Genomic DNA, 13170 nt, shown 5'->3' on the forward strand with positions numbered 1-13170 from the left:
CACTGTGAACATAAGTTCTTCTACTGCCTGCATTATCACCAAGTCCCATTCACCCTTTGTGGCTCTCTCCCTTAACATTGAGGACCTGGAGTGGAGGGTGTTGCACGCAGCAATTCCATACAACCATGGGATGCTTCAACTCACATACTCCCTTTTTGCGGTCTTGTGAGTCCGTGGACCATGTCTATGTAAAGTTGTTTTAGATTGCACACCCTTTTTTAGTTTCTCAAAGTACCTTTTATTGATATTTTGTTTGCACTTCAGTTCCACGCTTCTGATCTCCGGGCACTTGGTGTGGAGGGGGGCAGGGAAGGAGGAGGACCTGCTCCTAGGCCTGGCCAAATTTGCCATTGACAGATCCAGGCAGAGGGCAACCAAGGGTGTCGTCCAGCCCGACTGCCCCTCTACCGCGATTATATTCATAGTCCTGGAGAATTCTGGAAGATGACAACCAACACATCACTATTTCCATGGCCGCCACCTTTAGTGGCCTGGGATGTAGATTAGAGAGAGATTGAATAGGTTGGGACTTTATTCCCTGGAGCGTAGAAGATTAAGGGGAGATTTGATAGAGGTGTATAAGATTTTGATGGGTATAGATAGAGTGAATGCAAGCAGGCTTTTTCCGCTGAGGCTAGGGGAGAAAAAAACCAGAGGGCATGGGTTAAGGGTGAAAGGAGAAAAGTTTAAAGGGAATATTAGGGGGGGCTTCTTCACGCAGAGAGTGGTGGGAGTGTGGAATGCGCTGCCGGATAAAGTGGTAAATGCTTTTAACATTTAAGAAAAACTTGGACGGGTTCATGGATGAGAGGGGTGTGGAGGGATATGGTCCAAGTGCAAGTCAGTGGGACTAGGAAAAAAATGGTCCGGCACAGACAAGAAGGGCCAAAAAGCCTGTTTCTGAGCTGTAGATGGTTCTATGGTTCTATTATCAGGCCTTGGGGATTTATTAGCTTTCAATCCCATTAATTTCTTCAACACTTTTTTTAGTAATACTAATTTCCTTCAATTTCTCCTTCTCTGACTCTGATTCCTTCGCATTTCTGGACGGTTATTTGTGTCTGTCTCCATGAAGACAAAGCTGAAGTAGTTGAGAGATACCGTCCTTCTCAATTCAGCCCATGGCTGTGTTCCAGTGAAAAAAACACAAAAACAACGGCCCGACCATGGCTAGCAAAATAAATTAAATATAATATTAGATACAAAGAGGAGTTATTCAAAGTAGCAAGCCTGAAGATTGGGAACAGTTTAGAATTCACACATAACAGACATGTTGTCTGTTATGAATACTTCTGTTTTGAACTGTAAGGGACCTACATTTGTCTTCATTAATCTTTTTCTTTTCTTATAGAAGATTTTGCAAGTTTCATGATCCTCCTTTGCTGAATTCTAAACTGTTCCCAATCTTCAGGCTTGCTACTTTGAATAACTCCTCTTTGTATCTAATATTATATTTAATTTATTTTGCTAGCCATGGTCGGGCCGTTGTTTTTGTGTTTTTGCACTGGAACACAGCCATGGGCTGAATTGAGAAGGACGGTATCTCTCTGAACATTTACTCTTCTTCTCCTGAAGAAGGAGTAACACTCCGAAAGCTTGTGCTACCAAATAAACCCGTTGGACCTTAACCTCGTGTTGTGAGACTTCTTACTGCATTTACTCTTGGCCAGAGCCACATAGCATCACACTTCTGGAACAGGAAGCAGGAGCAGGTATAAAAAGAAGAGGCTTAAACACCATTGTCCCAGCTGAGCACCTTGCAAAGTACTATAAATTGAGGGAACAACCTGAGAGGAAATGTGTTTGACTACCTGGTGAGCAACCTGAGAATCTGACTACCTGGCTTTGAACTTTGTTTGGTGTGTGACCTCAAATTGGAACTGGGATAGGCTGAGAACCTGAGCCTGTTAGGGCCTTAACTTTTTGATCACTGACTAACAGACTTTCTATCTATCTTGGTTTGATTGCACCGGTGTATAGCTTAGCTATCTGGTTAAATATATAGGGAAGATAATCAATGTAAACATCGCACTCAACAAAAAGCTAGGTTCTGAAGTGGTTTTCTTATAGGGTCACTGCACTGCACTGTTTATCTGAAACTCATGTTAAAGTTTGTTTAAGTTCCCTCCCTACAAAGACCCCAGCGTAACGGAACTCCCTCAGCTGTATTGCTGTGTTGGAGAATGTGATGTGGAGAATGTGGGCAGAGGCTGTGTGCAAAAGAAGAAAAAGCCCCACACATGCAGCACTGAAGAAATTTGAAGATAAAAAAATTGAGTTGAAAGAGAATCTTATTGCTGAATTAAAAGAAAATCTACTACAGCAGGCAAATCTCACACAGCAAACCGACAACAGGCTGAAAGTAACTGAATGCTGTTAGAGTAGCAGCGGAAGGAAACAACAGACATTGACAGCAGAACCAGGAGTGAAAAAGATGGTGCAAGCTCTCTCCAGGAAGAGTTCCAGCATCTGCAGAATAAAAAGAAAATGCAGCAATACATTCGGGATCTAGAAATGCAGCTTGGTGAAGAAGAAGGAAGGAACTCAACAGAAGCTTCAGCTTAAGAAAGTAATGGTTGAACCAAAATGGAAGATGTCTTGCTGCTAGAAGAATTCAAAGTTGGCCAAAGAGAAGAAAATGTTGAAGACCTGGGGCGAGATTTTCTGGCCGCACATACCACAAGACCGGAAATTTCCGCCCAAGGTCAATGGACCTTTATTTACATGGTCGTCCAAATTTCCTGTCCCACCTGCTACTAGTCCAGAGTGGGCAGGATGGGAACATTCCATCCCTGGTTTTCGAATTAATCTCACAGTTGGTGATTACAGATTTTGAAGAACGTTCAAAGAAGGAAGATAAAACAGACAAGAGGTGGAAAAATCAAAGTGGAAGTTGGAAGATGAAACTTGAGATCTGCAAGATCAAATTGCTGAGCTGCAGCAGCCAATTGCAGAACTAAACTGACAAAAAGAGAAGAGGAGCTATAGGCTACACTTGCCAGAGGGGAGGTGAAATGTGAAGGGAATAAAGACATTTGAAGAAGCAGATTGGAGACCTCGAAACAAAGTAAGCTGAAAAACAGCAGGAGATCTTTCGGCAGCCGCAGTTTGAGAAGGAAGCTCTTCACAATGACAGCAGGCTGAAAATTGAGGAAGTTCAGCAGAGAAAAAATGTGGTTGAAATCTCTCAATGTCTGAAATCAGCATTTGGAGCAAGAGAGCATACTTCACAGAGGAGAAAAACCAGCTCAGCCAGACAGTCAGCAGCTTCCACCAGTGCCATCACTGGACTGCCACAGATCCAGGGCTCCCATGATGGGATTACCGAGGTCCAGGGCATCATCAATGGCACTCGTGGCTATTCCTGCACCATTGCAACAGAGAGTCATCAACATGGTCGCTGTGCCTTCCACAACTTAGCGCAGCAGCTGGACAACAAACTCAATGAAGACCAGGAGCGGAATGTTTCCTCTGAGGAGGATGTTCAATAGGGAGTGAAGGGAGAGCCAGAAGAGGAGTTGGAGATTGGAGGCCAGGCAGCAGCGAGGGTTCACTTGGGCAGGAGGACCAGGGATTCCCTCATCGCTTCCCAGTTTGCACACTTGGATCATCACATTGTCCAGGAGTTCCACAAGACCTTCTTGACCACCCTCCCTCCCCCCCATGGGACGGTGACCACTACAGAAACATCTCAGGGTGCTGGCTCTGGGTTGTCCTTGTGCATGTTCAGCCTGTCAATTCAGGAGCGTGATAACGACTCACAGTAAGGAAAGATCTGATGCCCCTCAGGTTTTGTTTATGTCTAACTCCTGGCTCAGGAAAAGGAGAATGTAGGTACAGAATACAGGAAAAGGGACTGTGAGGAACTTGCACAATTTGACGTAGGAAATGAGGAGATATTGGAGGCTCTGACAGGCTTAAAAGTGGACAAATCCCTGGCCCGGATGAATTGTGTCTCAGGCAGTGAGGGCAGTGAGGCAGGAAATTGCCAGTGCTCTGACCCACATTTTTAACTCCTTTCTGGCCATGAAGGAAGTAAGAAGTTTAACAACACCAGGTTAAAGTCCAACAGGTTTATTTGGTAGCAAAAGCCACACAAGCTTTCGGAGCCCCAAGCCCCTTCTTCAGGTGAGTGGGAATTCTGTTCACAAACAGGGGCTACACCTGAAGAAGGGGCTTGGGGCTCCGAAAGCTTGTGGCTTTTGCTACCAAATAAACCTGTTGGACTTTAACCTGGTGTTGTTAAACTTCTTACTGTGTTTACCCCAGTCCAACGCTGGCATCTCCACATCATGAAGGAAGTGCCAGAGGATTAGAGGATGGCTAATTTGGTTCCACTTTTCAAGAAGGGTGTTAGAGATGAACCAGGAAATTACAGACCAATGAGTCTCACACCAGTGAAAGGGAAACTATTGGAAAAGATTCTGAAGGAGAGAATTAATCTCCACTTGGAAAGACATGGGTTAATTAGGGACTGTCAGCATGACTTTGTCAGATGAAGGTCATGTCTAACAAATTTGTTAGAATTTTTTGAAACTGTGATCGAGTGTGTGGATGAGTGATGTTCAGTTCATGTAGTTTATATGGATTTTAGCAAAGCTTTTGACAAGGTCCCACATGGGAGATTGAGAATCGTAGAATCCCTACAGTGCAGAAGGAGGCCATTCGGCCCACCGAGTTTGAACCAACAACAATCCCACCCATCTTCTGAGCCCTCCCACCACATCTATGTACGTTCCCAGGAGGTGGAGGCAGCCTGCTCCCTTCCATGGCCTGCTGCCTGAGATGCTCTTGACGGGCGTCCTCTGGAGTGTCTGGACATGTAGGGACCTGGCCAACTTTCGGTTGGCTCTGATGTTGCCGCCTCACCCAGTTCTGCCTGCTACCCCTGAGAAGCATTGGTATCAGGAAAGGGTGATTCAGAAGGGCTGGTCACTGAGAAAGTCTCCTGGGTGGAAGATTCTGGGATGGTCTCCAGCTCTTGCCTGGGTGCCACGCATTGCCAGCAACATCTCCTGTGACTGAACGCTCGGGGACTCCTCCAAATTGCCTTTCAGTCGCAGGAATGTCGCTGACAACCCAGCCTGGATTCCCGGTTTTTCCTTTGCATCTCCCAGCAGCTGTGGAACGAATGTGTACAGAGTCTCGGCACCTGGCTGGGGCACAGCTTTGTCCTGAGATCCAGCAGACCTCCGACTGCCTGATCCCTGGGGTGTTCCTGTCTCCACCTGATGTGCAGTGTCAGCCTTGGATCCAAGACTGTGCTCACCAGATAGTGACCCAGAAGTCTGTCTGCTAATTCCTCCCACCAAGATGATTGTCTCTGCGATGGTGAGGGTGGTAGCTGTAATGTACTTTCGGAATCCTCCTCAAAGATCTCCTCTGAGATTCTGTCGAGAGTGGAAAGGGGATGTTCTGCTGGTTGATCGCTGAGGCTCATTGGTTGATGTTCTTGCAAGGTAAGAGACATAGTTTTAGTCCATAGCAAGGTCAAGGGTTTGGGCACTTAAAAACTCTCTTGAGACTGGTCATCTGGATGAAGGTGCAGTGGTTCCTCACTTCTGTCACAGGCCAACCTCGCTGTCCATGTAGGCCCATCCTGTCCCTCCCCGTGAGCCCCAAAGCCCTCTCCTCCAAGGGTGTCAGGATCCTTAACTCAGGTATTCCCCGTCCATCTTCTCTCTCTCTCTGGTTGTGGGCTATCTTCTCCTGCAGAGATGTAAAAGGGAATGAGCTTGACGAGGACAACTGACATGTGTGGGCACCATGTCTAAGCAGGGAGGGCCTCTGTTGAGGTGTGCTGAGGGTGAACATTATAGAACATAGAACATAGAACAGTACAGCACAGAACAGGCCCTTTGGCCCACGTTGTTGAGCCGAGCTTTGTCTGAAACCCAGATCAAGCTATTTCCTCCCTATCATCCCGAAGTACTCCATGTGCCTATCCAATAGCTTCTTAAATGTTCCTAAAGTTTCTGACTCCACTATCCCTGCAGGCAGTCCATTCCACACCCCAACCACTCTCTGAGTAAAAAACCTACCTCGGACATCCTTCCTATATCTCCCACCATGAACCCTATAGTTATGCCCCCTAGTTACCACTCCATTCACCTGAGGAAATAGTCTTTGAACATTCACTCTATCTATCCCCCTCATCATCTTATAAACCTCTATCAAGTCTCCTCTCAACCTCCTCCGCTCCAAAGAGAAAAGCCCAAGTTCCCTCAACCTTTCCTCATAAGACCTACCCTCCAAACCAGGCAGCATCCTGGTAAATCTCCTTTGCACTCTTTCCAGTGTCTCCACATCCTTCTTGTAGTGAGGTGACCAGAACTGCACACAATATTCCAAATGTGGTCTCACCAAGGTCCTGTACAGTTGCAACATAACCCGACGGCTCTTAAACTCCAACCCCCTGTCAATGAACACCAACACACTATAGGCCTTCTTCACGGCTCTATCCACTTGAGTGGCAACCTTCAGAGATCTATGGATATGAACCCCAAGATCTCTCTGTTCCTCCACATTCTTCAGAACCCTACCTTTGACCCTGTAATCCACATTTAAATTTGTCCTACCAAAATGAATCACCTCGCATTTGTCAGGGTTAAACTCCATTTGCCATTTTTCAGCCCAGCTCTGCATCCTATCTATGTCTCTTTGCAGCCTACAACAGCCCTCCACCTCATCCACTACTCCACCAATCTTGGTGTCATCAGCAAATTTACTGATCCATCCTTCAGCCGCCTCCTCCAAGTCATTTATAAAAATGACAAATAGCAGAGGACCAAGCACTGATCCCTGTGGCACTCCGCTTTGAGGGTGATGAGGATTGATGGATTGAGGATGATGCTGGGAGGTTTGCTGAGGGGAAGCTGCGAGATGGCAGCAAGTGGATCGAGGTGACATTCTGGGGGTAAGGGAATGGTCGGATGCTCAGGGGTGACTTACCTTTGTAGATTGTAGGAGGTCATTCATTCTTTTCTGACATTGAATCCCCTTTTTCTTGGTCATATTGTTCGCAATGACCACTGCCAACGCTCCCTCCCAGCAGGATTCGTCACATTGTTGGGGTGCCTCCTGCCAACATTACAGGTCTCAGCTGATCTCAGCACAGAGACCTGCACGTGTCCAATTGCGCCCTCTGCGGTTATCAGCCAGCTTTCGGGTGAGCTGGGCCTTGCCCACTCCCCCTAGTGACGGAAATGAGATTGAGGACGTTTTTTTGCACAGAGCGCATAAGATCCGAAAAAATGGATCTGAAACTCTCCCGTTTTCCAGCCCCTTCTGGACTCTGACTTTTTTGGTAAGATCACCCCCAATGTTTCAAATCTGGATGATCCCAACTCTGACTCGAAACGTTGGCTCTGTTCTCGCTCCACAGATGCTGTCAGACTTGCTGAGATTTTCCAGCATTTTCTGTTTTTGTTTCACATTCCAGCATCTGCAGTATTTTGCTTTTATCGAGAATATGAAGATTGCTGAAAGGGAGATATGCTGTTGAAGCTTTTCATCTTGCACTCAGCAGGACAAACACAAGAACACCGAATTTCAAAATGATCGCCATAACTTTTATCACAGGAGAAAAGAGTGCTGATTGGTTAGCAAGTGGACTCTGATTGGCTGAGGTGTTGCTGTGGAGAAAGCTCCCCAGTCTCACATGCAATTTAAAAAATGCAACAAATAATGACAACCTTGAGAAAGCAACCATCCCCCCCTTGGGATGGAGCGAGGTGGCATCATGAGGTCCCTGGTCTATGCTGAGAAGGCCTGCCTCAACCAGATTGGTGATAGGACACTACAATTGGCCTCAGGACCCTGGATTATGGGGGCACGGTGGCACAGTGGTTAGCACTGCTGCTTCACAGTACCAAGGACCTGGGTTCGATTCCCGGCTTGGGTCACTGTCTGTGTGGAGTTTGCACGTTCTCCCCATGTCTGTGTGGGTTTCCTCCGGGTGCTCTGGTTTCCTCCCACACTCCAAAGATGCGAAGTTTAGGTTGATTGGCCATGCTAAATTGCCCCTTAGTCTGAGGGGGACTAGCAGGGTAAATACATGGGGTTAGGGGGATAGAGCCTGGGTGGGGACTCTAATTTAAAAGGCCCCATGGCAAATAATGAGGTTGTCAATATAAACCATTTTTTGCAAGTTTATTGCCCATGCAATGTCTAATGCCAGGGGTCAAGCCTGGTATTACAGTGAGACGGGGAAAGTTCAATGGAGATGTGATGGGCCAGTTTTTCACACAGAGAGTGGTAGGTGTCTGGAACGCGCTGCCACGGGTGCTGGTGGAGGTGGATACAATAGGGGCGTTTAAGGAGCTTTTAGATAAACACATGAATATGTAATGAACAGAGGGATACAGACCAAGGGCAGGCAGAAGGCATTAGTTTAATTTGGCGTTATGTTCGGCACAACATCATGGGCTGAAGGACCTGTTCCTGTGCTGTACTCTTCTATGCTCTATGTCCTAACCTGTGGGTAGATCGTTGTCTGCCTCTCCTACCTGCATCCAAAAGTATTGTTCGGGTCCGCTCAAGAACCTGGAAGCTGATCTTTAAGCTGCCATCTTCCTGGCTTGAATGATACTGAGTGCTGTGAAATTATTTCAATGGGTGGCACGGTAGCACAATGGTTAGCATTACTGCTTCACAGCTCCAGGGACCTGGGTTCGATTCCCGGCTTGGGTCTGTGTGGAGTTTGCACATTCTCCTCGTGTGTGCGTGGGTTTCCTCCCACAGTCCAAAGATGTGCAGGTTAGGTTGATTGGCCATGATAAAAATTGCCCCTTATTGTCCTGAGATGTGTAGGTTAGAGGGATTAGCGGGTAAATATGTAGGGATATGGGGTGGGGCCTGGGTGGGATTGTGGTCGGTGCAGACTCGATGGGCCAAATGGCCTCTTTCTGCAATGTAGGGTTTCTATGATTCAACACATTGATTGAAGAACCCAGATGATCCCCCACGTCAGGTGGATCAGATGTTTTGCCCCTCAGATGTGGCACTTTTCACATGGGGAAGTGCCACAGGAGTGCCTTAAGATTGCATTCCGATTGCGTTGCTGTTGCCGCCAGGAATTGCACCGGTTTCCTCGCCAAAAATGACACTTTGCCATTTTTGGGGCAAATTCTGCCCATAATTCTGCCCATAAGGTTGCCTCACTATCGGAAGGATGTGGAAAAGTTTGAAAGGGTGCAGAGGAGATTTACAAGGATGTTGCCTGGATTGAGTGGCATGCCTTATGAGGATAGGCTGAGGGAAGTCGGTCTTTTCTCCTTGGAGAGACGAAGGATGAGAGGAGACCTAATAGAGGTGTATAAAATGTTGAGAGGCATAGATCGGGTGGACTCTCAGAGGCTTTTTCCCAGGGTGGAAATGTCTGCTACGAGAGGACACAGGTTTAAGGTGCTGGGGGGTAGGTACAGGGGAGATGTTAGGGGTAGGTTTTTCACACAGAGGGTGGTGGGCGAGTGGAATCGGCTGCCGTCAGTGGTGGTGGAGGCGAACTCAATAGGGTCTTTTAAGAGACTCCTGGATGAGTACATGGAGCTTAATAGGATGGAGGGTTATAGGTAGGTCTAGAAGGTAGGGATGTGTTCGGCACAACTTGTGGGCCGAAGGGCCTGTTTGTGCTGTAGTTTTTCTATGTTTCTATGTTCTATGATCATGATCCGAGAATCACTTTTGTTTCCTGGTGACATTGAACATAAGAACATCAGAAATAGGAGCAGGAGTAGGCCATCTAGCCCCTCGAGCCTGCCCCGCCATTCAATAAGATCATGGCTGATCTGACGTGGATCAGTACCACTTACCCGCCTGATCCCCATAACCCTTAATTCCCTTACCGATCAGGAATCCATCCATCCGCGCTTTAAACATATTCAGCGAGGTAGCCTCCACCACCTCAGTGGGCAGAGAATTCCAGAGATTCACCACCCTCTGGGAGAAGAAGTTCCTCCTCAACTCTGTCTTAAACCGACCCCCCTTTATTTTGAGACTGTGTCCTCTAGTTTTAGCTTCCTTACTAAGTGGAAAGAATCTCTCCGCCTCCACCCTATCCAGCCCCCGCATTATCTTATAAGTCTCCATAAGATCCCCCCTCATCCTTCTAAACTCCAACGAGTACAAACCCAATCTCCTCAGCCTCTCCTCATAATCCATACCCCTCATCTCCGGTATCAACCTGGTGAACCTTCTCTGCACTCCCTCCAATGCCAATATATCCTTCCTCATATAAGGGGACCAATACTGCACACAGTATTGGTCTTATTTTCAGTGGGATTCACTATTCATCAAGAGGCTAATTTAAAGAGTAGATTCCTTACCAACAACAGCACTGATGGTAAGCGTCTGGTTTAGGCAATGGGCTGCAGTCACTACTAAAGTCTCACTCAGAATTGTGCCTCCACAAAACCGTTTGCCAGTTTCGTCGATTAGAAGAACCTGTTGGACAATTTACATAAGGCATCAGAATCATCATTAGCAGATCTTCAGTAAACTGAGCACAGGCAAGTTAAGAACAATTAAGGCCCACAAAGCTTTCCTGCATCGATTGATGCAAGGAGTGGTCACAGCATACACATTGTGTGGCATGGTCGCACATTTCCATTGGGTTCAGCTAGTTTTCTGTCCATAAGCAATGCCAGTGGTGATCATATTAAGTTTGAAGTGGGTTCGATTTCAAACCTCAGTTGGGTGGCACAGTGGTTAGCATTGCTGCCACACAGCACCAAGGACCTGGGTTCAATTCCTCGCTTGGGTGACTGTGCGGAGTCTGCATGCTCTCCCTGTGTTTGCTTGGGTTTCCCCTGGGTGCTCTGGTTTCCTCCCACAGTCCTAAGACATGCTGGTTGGGTGCATTGACCATACTAAATTCTCCCTCAGTGTACCCGAACAGGCGCCAGAGTGTGGCGACTGGGGGATTTTCACAGTAACTTCATTGCAGTGTTAATGTAAGCCTTACTTGTGACACTAATAAAATAAACTTTTTTTTAAAATTTGTCTGTTTCCATGGCTAGTTCTTCCTGAAATGGGTCACTAGTCTGTCACCAGAAGCTGTAACTTGAAGGGAACCATTCAACATCAAGCAAGGCTGACCAGGAGACTCTGCCATTCTTCCCACTACACAATGACTGGTTGGGGTCTGGAATGCACTGTCTGCAAGTACTCTGGAGGCAGGTTCAATTGAGGCATTTAAGAGGACATTGGATGATTATTTGAATAGAAGCAATGTGTATGAGTACAGGGGAATGGCACTAAGTCATGGTGCTCATTTGGAGAGCCAGTTCAGACATGGGCGAAATGACCTCCTCCTGCACTGTAACAATTCTGTGGTAGGCATATTGCAAATACTTACCAGTTGATAATCAACATGTTTGCTCATGTTATAACTCCACCTTTCATGGTCATCAACTTCTGGAGTGGGAATCAAATCCACAGCTTCTGACTCGGCGACAAAACCTCCATACAAAGCTAAGTGGGTGTCACAGTGGTTAGCATTGCCGCTTCACAGCATCAGGAACCCGGGTTCGATTCCATCCTTGGGTGAATATCTGTGTGGAGTTTGCACATTTTCCATGTCTGGTGGGTTTCCTCCGGGTGCTCCGGTTTCCTCCCACAATCCAAAAACATGCAGGTTAGGTGGATTGACTGTGCTAAATTGCCCCTCTGTGTCCAAAGATGTATAGTTCAGATGGATTAGCTACGGTAAATGAGTGGGGTTATAGGAATAGGGTGGGGGAATGGGCCTGCATAAGATACTCTTTCAGAGAGAGTCAGTGCAGACTGAATGGCCTTTTTCTGCACTGTAGGGATTCTATAATACTGTAATTAATTTTAAATTCATCACCTTCATATAGCTTTCTATAGGTATGTCAGGAGTAAAAGAATGACTAGGGTAAGATTAGGGCCAGTCAAGGACAGTAGTGGGAAGTTGTGCGTGGAGTCTGAAGAGATAGGAGAGGCACTAAATGAATATTTTTTGTCGGTATTCACACTGGACAGGGACAGTGTTGTTGAGGGGAGTACTGAGATGCAGGCTGTTGGACTGGATGGGATTGATGTTCATAAGGAGAAGGTGTTAGCAATTCTGGAAAGGGTAAATATAGATAAGTCCCCATGGCCGGATGGGATTTATTCCAGGATTACCTGGGAGGCTAGAGAGGAGATTGCAGAGCCTTTGGCTTTGATCTTTGTGTCGTCATTGTCTACAGGAACAGTGCCAGAAGACTGGAGGTTAGCAAATGTTGTCCCCTTGTTCAAGAATGGAGTAGGGACAATCCTGGTAATTATAGACCGGTGAGCCTTACTTCTGTTGTGGGCAAAGTATTGGAAAGGATTATAAGATATAGGATTTATAATCACCTAGAAAGGAATAATTTGATTAGGGATAGTCAGCACGGTTTTTGAAGGGTAGGTCGTGCCTCACAAACCTTATTGAGTTCTTTGAGAAGGTGACCAAAGAGGTGGATGAGGGTAAAGCGGTTGATGTGGTGTATATGGATTTCAGCAAAACATTTGATAAGGTTCCCCATGGTAAGCTTTTGCAGAAAATACGGACACATGGGATTGAGAGTGATTTAGTGGTTTGGATCAGGAATTGGCTAGCTGTAAGAAAACAAAGGGTGGTGGTTGATGGGAAATATTCATCCTGGAGTTCAGTTACTAGTGGTGTACCGCAAGGATCTGTTTTGGGGACACTACTGTTTGTCATTTTTATTAATGACTTGGATGAGGGCGTGGAAGGATGGATTAGTAAATTTGCGGATGACACTAAAGTCGGTGGAGTTGTAGACAGTGCGGAGGGAAGTGGCAGGTTACAGAGGGACATAGATAAGCTGCAGAGCTGGGCTGAGAGGTGGCAAATGGAGTTTAATGCGGAAAAGTGTGAGGTGATTCACTTTGGAAGGAGTAACAGGAATACAGAGTACTGGGCTAATGGTAAGATACTTGGTAGTGTGGATGAACAGAGGGATCTGGGTGTCCATGTGCATAGATCCCTGAACGTTGGCACCCAGGTTGATAGGGTTGTTAAGAAGGCGTACAGTGTGTTAGCTTTTATTGGTAGAGGGATTGAGTTTCAGAGCCAGGAGGTCATGCTGCAACTGTACAAAACTCTGGTGCGGCCGCATTTGGAGTATTGCGTACAGTTCTAGTCGCCGTATTATAGGA

The 13170-nt window shown here is 46.6% G+C and overlaps 1 protein-coding gene across 1 annotated transcript in view; it reads right to left on the reverse strand.

Annotated features, from left to right (window-relative positions):
• Positions 1–13170, reverse strand: part of LOC144506354 (coagulation factor X-like) — a 151177-nt gene that overhangs the window by 24731 nt on the left and 113276 nt on the right. Inside the window, exon 7 of the mRNA XM_078232348.1 lies at positions 10326–10443. Coding sequence (XP_078088474.1) covers positions 10326–10443 — 118 coding nt within the window. The remainder of the gene's footprint in view (positions 1–10325; positions 10444–13170) is intronic.

This window comes from Mustelus asterias, chromosome 17 (genome assembly GCF_964213995.1).
Source record: "Mustelus asterias chromosome 17, sMusAst1.hap1.1, whole genome shotgun sequence".
NCBI classification, from domain to species: domain Eukaryota; kingdom Metazoa; phylum Chordata; class Chondrichthyes; order Carcharhiniformes; family Triakidae; genus Mustelus; species Mustelus asterias.